Below are 15548 nucleotides of genomic sequence, written 5' to 3' on the forward strand. Positions count from 1 at the left end.
AAAATAATATGTAGTAAGCATGTTGGAAATATAAGCAAATAGGTTTATGAAATGGTTTTGTATAATGTTCAAGGGACTGGAATCTGGCTCTTTATATGCTTTCTTACTTTAAATCTCTGATGACTAGATCCCCATTTATAGCGTTGCATTACGTTTTCATTTTTTTTCTTGACCATCATTGTAAGCAGAATCAGAGGCAGCATTGATTTGTCATATGACTTCCACTGTGCCTTACAGTTTAACAGAGATGCTTCAGGGACAGTTGTGTATAGACGCTGAGCAAACCCAGCTCTGCTGTTGTTCCCTACTTTTTCTCTATGCAGTAGAAAGAGAATCAGATGTTATGAAGTCAAGGCCTAACTCTTATGTTTATCAGCTGTGAAACCCTTTGAACTTTGGTCTCTTCATATTTAATGATAATTATTTCAATCTGTGAATTCGATGACAATGATAATGATAGGTAACATTTATTACGTGCTAATTATGTGCCAGGCACTGAATTAAGTATGTAACAGAATTGTTTTATGTAATCCTCACAAAAACCCTATGAATTACAATTACTGTTGTCATTCCCATTTTATAAATAACAAAATTGAGGCGTGGAGAGATGGTGTACTTGAGTTCTCATAAGTGTTCTTACTAAAGTGTCAGAGCTAAAATTAAAATCCAGATGGTCAGATTCTAAAGCCTGCGTACTTAATCATGAGCTTTATGTCTCTCACACAGAATTTTTGTGAGGATTATATTTGCTACTGTATGTGAAAGGACTTTATAAAATATGAAGCTCTATACCAGGGATGGTAAGTCAGTTGCAGTCCAGTGACATTTTAATCTTTTGGTAACTGTATAGAAAGCATGGTCTTGACAAAGTTTCTTTACGTCCATCTCAGTTGGGAATGAAGGCTGTCTGTGATCAATTAGCAGTATCTGCTGCGGAAATGCTTTGTCCTTGTGTTACACATATCAAGGTTAACCTCATTATTAGACTATTCTGTCGTAGAGTTATTGAATTGCTTTTAATTTCTGGTTCCTTCTATTTTTCTTAGCATTTTTGCTTCAAATTGAATTTATTTTTACTAGTACGTTGTAAATTTCAAAATAATAAGAAAATGAAATAACCCTGTCTCCTTTGTAGTAATTTAGGTACGCTTAAAAAGAATTCCTTGCATTTTAAAGCTAAATTGTAAGAAAATATGATTTAACTAATAGCGAAATAGATTGGCTTATAAATTTGCTTTTCTTCCTAAAAGTAATGCGCCAGAATGTGAAGCGAGCGACATTTGATGAAGTCTTAGAACTTATGGCCACAGGATTTCTACGTGGAGGGTCAGGTTTCTTAAAGAGTGGTGGAGAAATGTTAAAAGTTGGAGGGTCTGTTAATCGTGAAGTCCGAGTTGGAGTGACGCAGGTTTGTAGTACATACCTATCGATGAATTCTGTTCATACCACTTGTGAAAATTCATGAAAGACTTATGAAGTAACAGTATACACAGATTTTTAATATTTTCTGATTCCTTTCAAAACATTTCTTTTACCAAATGAATGAATTACATTTAAATTCCAAATTACATGCTTATATGGAAAGGTATATATTTAATGATGTGTAAATAAGCGTACGTCTACTATATTTATCTAAATATATAAATTTTCCCAAATTTTTCTTGTCAGAAAATCAGATGTAAAACAATACAGTTTTAATTGAAATTGTATTCAGGTAGCTTGAGGCCTCTAGTAGATTTTAATGTACAACATCCCTTTAGCTAAAAATACTGGTTAATACTTTGGATTTCCATCAATGACTAGTCACCAATGTAATTCTGAAATTAAACGTAACTTGGAATTATAATTTAAAAATAATAATTGAGAATAAATAAGATGTTATGGTTAACGATATATTAATAATTAACGTCTAATATGATGAAATATTTCTTTGTGATCTTATTAGTCAAACCACTCCAGCTATTCCTTATTCCTGAAACAAATGTAAAATAGAAGTAACCATTTTTATCTTATAGTCATAATCAAGTATTTTGTAGTTCTTGGTCAGTATTTATTTAGGATATTAAGGTTCTTTTATTCTTATAACCTATTATCTTCTTCATAACCAGGATGAATTCAACTTTCCTTCCCCCCCATCATTGTCTGTGTCCTTCCTGAAGCTACTGTCTTAAGAACTATTTTTAGTCAAAGATTCTTCTACCAGTAATTTCTACACTAGTAGTACTAAAAAGGTCTCATGTTTTAGATTTTCTCTAGTTTAATCTCAAATATAATTTATGTGCACGCCATCATTAGTTATTTCTGTAGTTGCTTTATCTGTAATTTCAGTTCATTTATAGACATTTATTTGAAGTTGTATCTTTATTTATAGGCATATGTTGTTTTCGTAACAACACTGGGTGGTCAGTGGCTGGAACGTAGCTTTGCTACGTTCTTGTCCCATGTACTTGATCTGGTTTCCCATCCTCGGGCAACGCAAACACATGTAGAGGCTGTGTACTCAAGAAGATGTGTCTCCTTTATCCTAAGAGCTACTGTGGGCAGTTTGCTGGGTGAAAAAGCCCAGATTGCAGCTGCCAAAGAAATTTGCCAAGCAATTGGAAAACAAATGAAAGCAGTAGGTAAGGACTAATGTAATAATGTGTATTGTTGTTGATTACCTTAGTCATTTAGTTCTTTATTATTATTCTTAATAGATATTAATGCATCTGATTAGTTTATATATTTTTCTGTAGATTTTATTGAGTGCTCTTATTTGATATTAAAACAACACATAATTTTAGTGAAATCGTTTTTAAGGATTTGGGTAGCATGTTTGTAGAATTAGGTTTTCTATTTTATTTCTAACACCTGTGATGATTTTATAGCTGTTCTGATATGCCATGGCATTGGTTTGCTATCTTTTAGGCATAATCAATTGTGATTTTGGGGTTGGGGGCCTTTTTATAAACACACGTTGTTGAAATTTTTTTCCTCTCCCTTAATATGAAGACTTAGAGGAGAACAATTACAGGTGGCTACTGGCCCACGATAGGATACACTGTGAAGCCTGTATAACTCATAATTAAAATAAATTCTTTCCTAAGAAATGTCAATTTTATAAATTTTTTTAGTTTAAGAGACAATTATAGAGTAAATGAGATCTCAAAGCAGTAATTCAGGGTTTGAATAATGAGTGAGATAAAGTTCCTGCCTTCACAGAGCTTGTAATTCAACTAGGGAACTAAAGCAAGGTAAAGTGTAAATTCTGTAAGACTATTTAGTTTTATCACTGTTCAGAATATACATTAACTTTAATCAGGCAAATTATATTGCCTAATAGAGGTCTTTAGAAGTAAGAATTTAATGAATAGATAATAACCAGTAATTTATATTTAGAGAATATATATTAAATATTTCATAAAATTAATAAATTCACAAATAGTTTAGTTATAGTTTTTGTTGTTTATAATAGCTTACTTAGCAAAGCATTTTTTAAATGTATAGGGCTAACTGACAATGATGAATTTTGAACTAAAGGGTGTTTAAATCCATGAGGTATTGTTCTTTAGATATGTTTAAATAGTAATCTATCCTAGATTCACAATTTGAAAACTATTTGTACATCGGCTCATTGAAGAAATGTTTGAGTGCCAGAAACACTGTGTCCAATGGGTGGGAGTAAAATAGTGAATCCGATACAGATAGCACCTGTTCAGGGAGCTTATAGTTTAGTAATCAAAGAAAGAGTTCATGCATTTCCAAGTCCAGAAATACCTAAGAAAAGAGATATTTAATTAGAGTCTATAATATGTTAATTTATTGTATTCTATATTATATGTTTTATGGTCTATTAATTCATAAGGAATGCAAAAAAGGTAAAGCTTTGCTGTCATTTACAGGTGATGAATCTTAAGGAAATAGATTAGCCGTTTGGTTTAAGAAATCCTAAAAGTAGACTTAAATATAGTGCTATATAGCTAGAATTTATGGGCCAGAATGTATTCTCAATTAGTAATTTGACAAGGGATTTATAGTTGTTTCATGTTAAATACAGTCCAAGTCTAGTGGAAGCTAAAAGGTGAGGGGAGGGGGCAGCAGAGCTAATGGGGACTTTGAGGAACGTTCCAGTAAGAAGTTCTAAAGCTACTTTCCTTATAGATCTACTTTCTGGTCAGAAATTTGATGATACTACTAACATATTGCAGTATTTGAAATAGCAATAATTATTATAATAATAACTACACCAACAACTATAATAGCTGCTAATATTTACTAAGTGTTAAGTGTATTGGGGGCAGGACTGTGCTACATTCTTTATATGCATTCATTTAATCATCACAGTATTCTTTGAGATAGGCACCCTTTCAGTGGATGAGGAATGTGAGACTTAACATAAGTTGAATGTCTTGCCCAGTGTCACATAGCTAACATGATTGGTGGAACTGGGACTTAAACCCAAGCCTTCCTTCTCCAGAGCTTGTGCTTTTGAACCCTACAGTTTGTTGCTGCTTACTAAGGTTAGGTTTCCTCACTAGAAGCAGACGAAATACCTCGGTGTACATTTAAGCATTGTTGTGAGGTCATTAAACAATGTTTTTAAGTTACTTCGGTGTTTAGTTACACAAACTTTCTGCTGAGAAATAACTACCTGCATACAACGTTTTTAACACTCAGTCATCAAGTGGGATGATCTAAGAATATAAATTATGTAGATAAAAAGAAATTGTATCACAGTTTAATTCACCCTTATCAAATACATGATTTTGTGTTTCCAGAAGCAGTAGTGAATGACACGAGTGGTGAAAACAAATCCGGAGCAGCAGACATCGCAGCAAGCCAGCACGTGATGGTCTGTGCGCTCCAGGAGCTTGGGAGCCTGGTGCAGAGCCTGAATGCCACCGCATCCCCTCTTATTCAGGAAGCATCTATAGGTGTGACACCTACTGACGTGCTGGAATATTTTGTCTCTGTTTTTAAAAGCCATAGGTGTGCTTGATATTTAACTCTAGCTTAGTTGCTTGTCATCAAATTAGTAGTTTAGATCATTCGTTAGAAGTTGAGTTTTATTTAACTTAAAATTCACTGCGGTTGTCAATCTCGAATTACATACATAGTGAAATGAAATTTGGGGAGAAATCAAAAAAGTCGCGGTAGTTTTGCTTCTGATAATTGGCTAAAATTTTATTGAATACTTTCATTTTATGTCAACATTTGTATTTTATTGGATATAATGATACTATTTTTTTGTAAAAAAAAATGTTCTTTTGAAGTATTCTATTTATGAGGTAATACCTGTGTTTTTGGCAAAGTTCTGTTGTGTTGTACATAGCCTTTTGGTTCATGAAATCATTTGACTTCATTAAAATAGAATAATTTTGGGGGTATTTGGTTTTTAGGACTTTTGGAGACTGTGACCTCCGTGCTTCTTCATCCCAGTATGGCTGCTCGCCTTGCTGCTGCGTGGTGTTTGCGTTGTGTGGCTGTGGCATTACCTTTCCAGTTGACACCTTTTCTAGACAGGTGTGCAGAACGGCTCAACAACTTGAAAACTTCGCCAGAAGCTGTTAGTGGATACAGTTTTGCAATGGCTGCCTTATTAGGTGGAGTTCATCAGTGTCCACTGGGCATTCCTCATGCCAAGGGAAAGGTGAGAAGGAGATCCTAGAATTGCAAGTGTTATCATGTAGGCGTTAGTCTTTACGGGAACGCCTTCTGTGTTTAATGTGGAAAAAACGACAACAGTTTTACCATGATAATATAAAATATAGTATCCTGCTAATGTAGAGTTGACAGACCTTAATTAAAATTTGATATTTAATTCTGACATAGGAATAATAGGTTTTGTTTGGGCATAGTATCACTTTATAATTTATTTTAGAGAAAAAAAAACCTTATAGTAATTATTTAGAAATCAGAGCTTTCCTTCAGCTTTTAGAAATAAAATTGATTTCTAAATATGCTATTGCATTTTGACAATACTTAATACAAGTTGAATGGTTTTCATGAATCAGTTATTTTTCTTTGTTTTTCTTTCTACTATTTCTCCTACTATCATGATTTTCTTCTCAGGAATATTAGTATTTGTATAAATATTATTTGCAACTTTACATAGGCAGATTGGGGCTAGATCTTTATACTCTTCTTTTTTTCTGGGATATTAGACACATGTCCATTCATTCCTGTGAATTCCATAGCTACTACTCAAATCTAGGCTTCCGCCTCCCTTTGTTATACAATTGTCTCTTCACTAATTATCCTGTCTTTTTCTCCCATCTCTCCCACACAACTTTCATATTTCACATTTACTCTGAGACACTTAGTGACAAACCAGTACTCAGAGAATAAAATATAATCACCTTTGGTAAATTGGTACCTTCATAATTTGCCTTCATTCTATGCATACATTCAAATTTCCCACTGCTCTAGTCAGACTAGTCATCTTGCTTTCTTCCCATGCTTTTTTCAGCCTCCATGCCTTTGCTCATGCTAATCTTTTACATTAGAATTTCACCCCCAGTACCAAACTTATCAATTTGTTTGGAGCCGAATACAAGTTCCACCTCTTTCGTGATCTCTCTTCAAAGCTATGCAGTCTATGATAGCCTTTCTGACCCGTTACATCTACACTATTTTGTCATTTACAAAATCGTGTGCTGCTGTTACTTCTCATTTTTCTTATGTCTTCCCCTCTAAGATTTTAAGCACCATAAGATTAGCTTAATGTCAGTTGCATAAGAGGAATTCAACAAATCTTTGAATGTAGGATAATAGCACTGATAATAATAGAATTGGGTGGTTACATGGACCAGAATTGTTCTGAGTGCTTTACTGCATTAATTTATTTCGCCCTCGTTAAGAGTGAGGTGGGCACTCCTATTATCTCTCTTTTACCAATGAGGGACTTGAGGCAAGGAGGTTAAGTTGTCCCAGGTCAGAAAGTAGGAAATGACAAAGCTGGGATATGAACCCAGGCAGTCTGGCTCTAGAGCTTGCGCATAACCACTACACTATTCTGAGTTTCTTCAGAGTCATCAGTACAATCAGGATTGAGTAGGTTTTAATGTTTCCTCTTTAAAAACAAGTTAACAGCAGCAACGAAAAAGAACAGCTCTTTTAATAATATACTAGCTATGTATTTTTTTTTAATTTATTTATTGGGGCGACAATTGTTAATGAAATTACATAATTTCAGGTGTACAATTCTGTATTACATCATCTATAAATCCCATTGTGTGTTCACCACCCAGAGTCAGTTCTCCTTCCATCACCATATATTTGATCCCCCTTACCCTCATCTCCCTCCCCCCACCCCCCTTGCCCTCTGGTAACCACTAAACTATTGTCTGTGTCTGAGTTTTTGTTTCTCATTTGTTTGTCTTGTTTTTTTGTTGTTTTTGGTTTATATACCACATATCAGTGAAATTTCTTTAACGTGTTTAAATTGAAATCTAATTCTAAACTTTTTTTGCAGATGGTAGTTAGTATTGCTGAAGATCTCTTACGAACGGCTGCCCAAAATAGCAGGCTATCTTTACAGCGCACCCAAGCTGGATGGCTTTTACTTGGAGCACTTATGACTTTAGGTATAAGTATCTTTGAGTAGGATTTTGTCTTATTCTATAACTGCCAGTAGACTATAAAGAACATCTAATGTGAAAGTATTACAGTTCACATTCAGACTTTGAATGAGGTTGTAAAATGGTAAAGGTGTTTTTCTCATCATATGGTAGTAGATTTCTCTTTCTGGCAATTTCAGCTTAAGTACGTTTAGTGAAAAAGTTGTTAAAAAACTTTCACCTTTACTATCAGAATAGCCGTGGTCTAATTGATTAGCTTAGTGTTAATCAAAAGAGATAAGAGTAGTGGGGGCACATTTCATCCCCAAAAAGAAGGCCCGTGACATAATTTTAGTAAAGTTGGTATAGTCACATTTAAACAGTGTTGTTGGATAACTTTCTTGGAGTTATCCTCACTTTCCTCAATGTTGTGACACGTCAGAGATGCAGGCAAAGTATAGCATTGTACATAGAACAGAAATACATGTTATCATTGTGATGAGATAACATCCACCTTTTAGTTCACATGTTTTTCTATAAAAAGTGTGTGTGTGTGTGTGTGTGTGTGTGTGTGTGTACACAAAGTCACTCACCATTTTAAACATCTGCCTTTTGGAAATTAATTTGACTTAGTTTTCTAAAGAAAATAAATAGTGGTAGCTCTTTATCAGAAATTTATGTTAAGTTTGTTAAGTGCTATGTTAAATGAATTCTTAGCAATGTCAATATAAGTTTCTAGTTCTAAATATTCTGCTTCCTCATAAAACTAAATTAACCATATAAATTGCCCCCCAAATGGAAGAATATATATATATATGTCTGTATATCTGTATGATATATATATGTACATACATGTCTATTTGTACATGTCTATATATGTACATATATGTCTATATGTGTGTGGGAGAAGGTATATATGTTTACGTACATATATTTATAGAAAAGAGACCACAAAATGTGTCCCAGATATATTTTATCATTGATAATATATAATTCACCATTCTGAATATATTTTAGATTACTTTTTGTGGATTTGTTTTATATTTACATGGTAAAAATATTGATACTTTTTAGGTGAATTTTATTATGCTTTAATAGATATGTAGTTTTACCTACTGAATTAGAAACATTTTGAAAATTAGATATTAATATTAATATTAGAGATAAAGATGTAGTGAAATGATCGCTATTGTTAAACCTTGGGTGGGGCTCTTTGACTTTTGATTGTAACGTATGTTATATATATGCATGGTTTTGTATTCTCGTTTTCTCTGTTAGGACCCTCTGTTGTTCGTTACCATCTGCCCAAGATGTTGTTACTATGGCGAAATGTTTTCCCTCGTTCTTTAAAGGAATTGGAGGCTGAGAAGGCCCGAGGTGATTCTTTTACCTGGCAGGTAACATTGGAAGGCCGTGCTGGAGCTTTATGTGGTAAGAACTGAAAGGGATGTACCTTCAGAATATTATTTTATTACTAAAATATTTGTGAAGTGAAGGAAAGTTACTACGTCAGATTTTTATTTTAATATGTAATGGTAAATTTATATACTTTTATATTTAGAAAGAAACTTTATAAATAATCTATTAGTTTGCTAATTTTGCAATTAACTGAGCCTGGGACTCTGAGAAGGAGGATAGAGTAGGGGTAAAACAGGAGCTGGAACCCAGGCCTCTTCATTCCCAGTTATCACAATCTCCACCTGTCAAAGGAGCACTGGATCACCACGAAAAAAACCAGTGGGTACTAGCAGCTGGTAACCACAAGATGGCCTCAGGGTTTTCTGAAAATTAATTTGGGGAATTTATTCAATAATGTTGTAAAGATTTTGTTGGGTATCCGATGGACATGCGTCCTATTTGGGAGACCACCTCAGAGATAATGTGGATGCCTGATCATGGCATTGTAAACCAGAAGCTAAACATTGGTGAATGCCAACTGTAATTTTGTATGTGTGGTGTGGTGGCTCGGTGTGAGGTCGGGGGGATGGTGGGTGGGGGGAGGGGAGTTCACAGTGTGAGGGATGTGGATGATGAACGTCTAAGTATTACCTTGTCTTGTACACCTGAAACTAATAAAAATAAATAAATAAATAAATAATAGAAAAACAAACAAACAAAAAAAAACAGTGGGTATTTAAGGGAAAAAGAAACTCAGGACTTCCAAGGTGACTGAGTTTGAAGTTAGTCTCTTCCTTATAAACAAACAGCTATTTCCTCCTATCATTTATGAAATCTGCAAATGTTGATAATTTTTCAGACATCAGCATTACAAAAATTATGAATGTTGTTGTTTTTGTTGGGGAGTCATTAGCCTACAGGAAAGGCTCAAGTTTTGTTTCATTTGGGAACTATAATTACACTGGGTGACCCTGTTTTTTTTGTTTGTTTGTTTTGCTTTGTTTTAAATTTATCTCAAGGTGTAAAGTGCTTCTTTTTTCAAATTGTGAAAGACAGACATATGCTTACCCATAAGGGCAACAGGGCAAAGTGCCAGTTTTGTTCCCACACATCTAAGAGCTGTTTTAGTCTTAGTTCTGTTGCTAAAGAGCCGAAAAAGATACGCCTTCTTACTGGGCCATTGTGTTCACTCTTGGTTCTGTATTGAAACCTCTTTCTTTGTAGTCATCTGAATTCATATGGGGTTAGAGATCTCTGAATTCCCATTCATAGAAATTTCCCTAACAAATATCTTCCTCCCTCTATTTCTGCTGTCCACCCTTCTACCCTTTTCTAATGATTTTTCTCTATAGTTGCAATTGGTTCTTTTGATCTGAACCGTATAATAAGTAAGAATTGTAGGAAACCTTTATATAATTTTATTTATTCATCTTGACAAAACTGATTCAGATCTGTCCTTTTTTAAAATTTTATCTAGCAATGAGGAGTTTTGTTGCACATTGTCCTGAACTCCTGACTGAAGATGTGATTAGAAAATTGATGACTCCTATTGAATGTGCCATGACTATGATGTCACAGTAAGTAAGCAATTATGACAAATTGACATCCAGTTTTATATATTTATCAATAGTCATGTTTTGTATTTCCTTCTAATATCATATGGGAAACATAAGTTGTTTTTTTTAATGTAAAGTGATTTTTTAAATTGTAGTCATGGTGTGGATCAAAATAAAATTGTATTTTATAATGTTTCTGTTACAGTAAAGGTCACAAAATAAAGTGAATGTGTAATATTTATCAATGTGCTTTGACAGTTCATTGATGCATCGCTGAAAAAATGTTTATAAGTAATACTTATTTTGATAAGATGATACTAACTATACTTTTGATATTTTAGCATTCCATCTGTAATTAAAGCCCATGGAGCTCATCTGAAAGCTAGTGCTGCGATGGTCCGTTTAAGACTTTATGATATTTTGGCTTTGTTACCTCCAAAAACTTATGAAGGTAAAATTTACAGTATCTAATAAAAATTCCTTAGTGTACCTTTCCAGTTCTTCACAATATTCTGCAGTGGTGATCACGCCTCTCACTGACTCACTATGCAAAGGAAGGCAACCACTTCCTTTTCTTCATATAGAGTAGCTAATACTTGTTCAGCTCTTACTGTGTTCCAGGCCCTTCCTAAGCCCTTTGCGTGTATTGACATCTTTGATTCTAACCTTAACCTTATGAGGTGATTAGCTGCATTTTGTAAATGCAGAATCTTGGGTGCATAAAAGTAATGCAGTTTGCCCAAACCAGAGAGATAGTCAGTGGCAGAGCTTGGATTCAAACCTAGCTGGTTTTTCTTTTAAGTCTATGCTTTTAATAACTATCCCAAACTGTTTCATATATGTTATAAAATAGACAATAATGTAGGAATCTGGAGGAGGAATAGTAATGTGCTTTGAAGAAATTAAATATCATATAAAATGTTAATGTTAGAATCAATCATTGATTTTTTTTTCCAGTTCAGCCATGCCCAAGAATTTTGATATGCTATGGTTCAGTGTTTGTATATCATTAGGTAATTAATAATAAATAATAATCCTGTCACATTTAATATATTTAAAATAATCTTTATTTGAGTTTTTTAATTACTTGAAATAATTTGAGCTAAAAGGCACAATACAATAATAAAAAAGGAAGTACCATTATTGTATATTAAAACAGCATTGAATATTTACTTTTTAAAAAGGAAACAGAAACTTATTTATTTCTGTTGAACATGTTGCTGCTCTTTGTAGGCAATGATTATCATTTCAATAAAAATTATTCTTTTTAATCTGATCTGAAGTTCTATGTTTTAGGCTCTTTCAACGCACTTCTTAGAGAACTGGTAGCAGAATTCACTTTGACTGACAATTCAGCCAATACAACTACTTCACTCCTCAGATCCCTCTGTCATTATGATGACAGTGTACTTCTTGGTTCCTGGCTTCAAGAAACTGATCATAAGTCAATTGAAGACCAGGTAATAAACCATACAGGGAATGAACTACTTGCTTAATTGAAAACAGTGGTATGAAAGAGAAAGTGTTACAGACTAAGGTTTAATTTTTATTGAGCTTTCTTAGACATTTAAGATGGCTTCCTGGCAGTGGATAAATAGTGAAAAAGGTAAACAGCAATAGTTAGAATTTGGCAAATTGTCTTTATTCAATATTGTTTGTATTCAGATACCCTGTGGTGTCTGTGGCAAAGATCAGTTTTAGCAGGTTTTTTGGTTATTGGCGTTTTGTTTTAGAGTTTTTCTGATAGGTTGGAGAGGAATGGGAGTTAGTAGTTTGAAGATTTAGAAACTTTTGCCCACTGAATACATTATTTCTTATGTACTTTTAAAAAAAGATTTGCTAAAGCCTCTTTTAAAGAAATTAGTGCGGGTTTAATTTATACCTGATATTGCTTTGCTTAAATATTTTAAGGTAGGTAGTGTAAAAATATTTTAGAATGAATAATCCTTTTCTTAAAATTATTTAAGTTGTTACTGATGTTTTTCTTTAAGGGACAAATTATATTTCCATCTATTTAAAAATTTTCGCCTTCAGTCATTCTGTTCTTTTTTTTTACGTTTTCTCCTTACTCCCCTATTCCCTTATTCTATACTCTCCTTACTCCCTTATTCTATTCTTCTTGCCCAATACTTAGTAAGTGAATTGCCTAAAGTAGTTTTTGAGTGACTTTTATGTCATTCTTTTGCAGCTCCAGCCAAACAGTGCATCTGGAAGTGGGGCTCTGGAGCATGATCCATCCTCCATTTATTTACGGATACCTGCTGGAGAAGCTGTGCCTGGTCCTCTCCCTCTTGGAGTTTCAGTCATCGACGCTTCTGTGGCTCTTTTTGGTGTAGTGTTTCCTCATGTTTCTTACAAACACCGGTTAGTATAAAGTCAATTAGGTATTTTAGTAAAATATGAATTATATTCAAACAGCAGATTTTCCCATGTCAGTTAACTCTGCAGTAAGGTGAATTACTACCTAAACAATAGGCTCATAAATTTAATAACGTAAGTGACACATACGTGATAAAAAACATTACATACAAATTCCACATACTTTGAAATTGTTTTAAAGATTTGGCCACGTGTACAAGCATCTAGTATCCGTTATATTGTGGACTATAGCTTACACAACAAAATTTTCATTTTGATAGTTTATTTGCTATTTTATAAGTGTGTTTTGATTCTATCTTTAATTAGGGACATCAGTTTGGTAAGTGTTTGGTTTTTGTTGTTGAACAAATAAATGGGTGAGATGTCTACTCCTAATAACATTTGTCTTTCAGATGATTCAACTCTAGAACTTGGAAAACTAAGGTAACTGGTTCTTTTTCTGACAGGAATATTTTAGTTTGCTGTATTCAGTGTCCGCAGACACTATCCCTATATATTTATGGTGATTTCCCTAAAAGGAAGAGTGAGAATGAAGTAATACAAAACCATCACAGATAACTCGTTTTACAAAATATGCCTTAAAAACATTATTATATTTGTATGTAAAAAATAATACAAATGTTATTTTTTAAATGTGTAGGTTACTTGGTTAATTGCTTTTTGCTTTGGGGGGAAGTTTTCAAATATGAAATTTTACTTTACCTAGATATATTTAAGAACATTTGCTTGCCATATAAATGTTAAAGAACATTAAAGATGAAAAAAATCTTATAAAGCATCTGTTTTAATGCCCTTGTTTTAAATGTAAAGAAATCCTAGTCTAAGAGTTTGTGGTTTGCCCAAAGTTATACAGCCAGCTATGAGAGCTATAATAAGAATCCAGGATTATTTTAAATACATTAAATTCACTTCTGTAGAACAAGGGGAAGTATAAATAAATAAATTCTATTAAAATATAATAAATAACAAGTATCTAATGATGGAGGAATGAGTGAATAAATTATGGAAAGTCGACAAGCTAGAATACTTCTTTCACAGAGCCAATGTTTTGATATTGGAAAATGCTTACTATACAATGTTAAATAAAAAAAGGAAAATAAAAGGCAAGTAAAGATTCCAGGTTGGTATTTTAAAACACATAAAAATATACATGTGTATTCAAGTTCATATGGGTATATATAAGAAAAAGACCTAAGAAAAAATGAATGTACCGAGGGTAGCAGTGGTTATTTCTGGGTAGTGACTTTTCATTAATAGTTTTCAAATTAAATGAAGTTAGTATTTTATAAGAAAAAAAAATTATACTTGATTTTAGCCAAAAGGCTGAGCAGTGATAGAAAAAATATTTTTAAATAAGCTTTTATAAAAATTATGTATCTGAGATCACTTATAGGCAAATCATTTTTAACGATAGTGTTGGAGACCATGTGTCTCTTCGTATGTATGTGTTTGAAAGCAGTGTGAGTAGTACCCTACTTCCTCACTGATAGATGTGGATCTGTGTCAGCAAGTAGAAATAGTCAGCTTTAGTCCCAGTATCTCTAACTGGAGTTCCCACTAGAGACTAGGTGATTTCTTCCTATGTGATTTTTAAAGAATGCTTTGACCTGAGAACCATGTCCTTTTATAAATTGAACTTAAATCCTTATAGTGACCTTGGAGAGATCTTGATTTCCTATGATAGGTCATAATTATCTTAGAACTAAATCCAACTTCCCTAGATTCCTTTGCCCCACCCCATTGCTGTTTAGAAAAATGTGAAATGATCTCATTCTCTTTTAAAAGTAGTCTCAAATGGCTATGATTTTTGTAGTTGTTAACTGTCTTGTGTAAAATTTTGGAATAATAAAAAAAGATTCACTTTTGATTTTTACATTAAAAAAATGACCAAAGCTTAATCTTTTAAAAAAATCTCTCAATTAGATTCCAAAGATAGGACATGAGGTATTATTTTATTTTATGTGCGAGTGTTTTTTAAAAAGAAAATTATCTCAAGATCCATCCATGTTGTCACAAACAGCACTGTCATCTTTTCCTATGGCAGAATAGTATTCCATTGTGTATATACACCACATCTTTTTTATCCAATCCTCTATCGAAGGACACTTTGGTTGTTTCCATGTCTTGCCCACCGTAAATAAAGCTGCGGTGAACATCGGAGCACAGATATCTTTATGGATAAATGTTTTCAGATTTTTTTGGGTAGATACCCAGGAGAGGGATTGCTAGATCATATGAGATTATTATGCTAAACGAAATAAGTCAGAAAGAAAAAGTTGAGAACCATATGATTTCACTGATATGTGGTATATAAAACTGAAAACAACAAAAGAACAAGACAAACAAATGAAGAAACAAAAACTCATAGACACAGACAATAGTTTAATGGTTACCAGAGGGTAAGGGGGGAAGCGGGTGGTAGATGAGAGTAAAAGGGATCAAATGTATGGTGATGGAAAGAGAACTGACTCTGGGTGGTGAACACACAGTATGATATATAGATGATGTATTACGGAGTTGTACACCTGGAATCTATGTAACTTTACTAACAATTGCCACTCAAATAAAATTTAATTTTAAAAAATAAAAATAAATTTTAAACAATTTTTTTAAAAAGAAAATTATGCTCCCTTTTCATATTTCCAACTTAAAAATCTTCCACACAGATGCATTGTTA

General features: G+C 33.2%; 1 protein-coding gene across 2 annotated transcripts in view; it reads left to right on the top strand.

The window, feature by feature from the left end:
* Positions 1-15548, top strand: part of HEATR5B (HEAT repeat containing 5B) — a 74039-nt gene that overhangs the window by 12683 nt on the left and 45808 nt on the right. For both annotated transcript variants that reach the window (XM_081068376.1, XM_081068377.1), the window contains exons 7-16: positions 1251-1408; positions 2372-2621; positions 4758-4913; positions 5379-5629; positions 7454-7565; positions 8817-8969; positions 10414-10513; positions 10834-10943; positions 11789-11952; positions 12681-12856. In XM_081068376.1, coding sequence (XP_080924502.1) covers positions 1251-1408; positions 2372-2621; positions 4758-4913; positions 5379-5629; positions 7454-7565; positions 8817-8969; positions 10414-10513; positions 10834-10943; positions 11789-11952; positions 12681-12856 — 1630 coding nt within the window. The remainder of the gene's footprint in view (positions 1-1250; positions 1409-2371; positions 2622-4757; positions 4914-5378; positions 5630-7453; positions 7566-8816; positions 8970-10413; positions 10514-10833; positions 10944-11788; positions 11953-12680; positions 12857-15548) is intronic.

Source organism: Rhinolophus hipposideros (assembly GCF_964194185.1).
Source record: "Rhinolophus hipposideros genome assembly, chromosome: 12".
In the NCBI taxonomy this organism is placed as follows: domain Eukaryota; kingdom Metazoa; phylum Chordata; class Mammalia; order Chiroptera; family Rhinolophidae; genus Rhinolophus; species Rhinolophus hipposideros.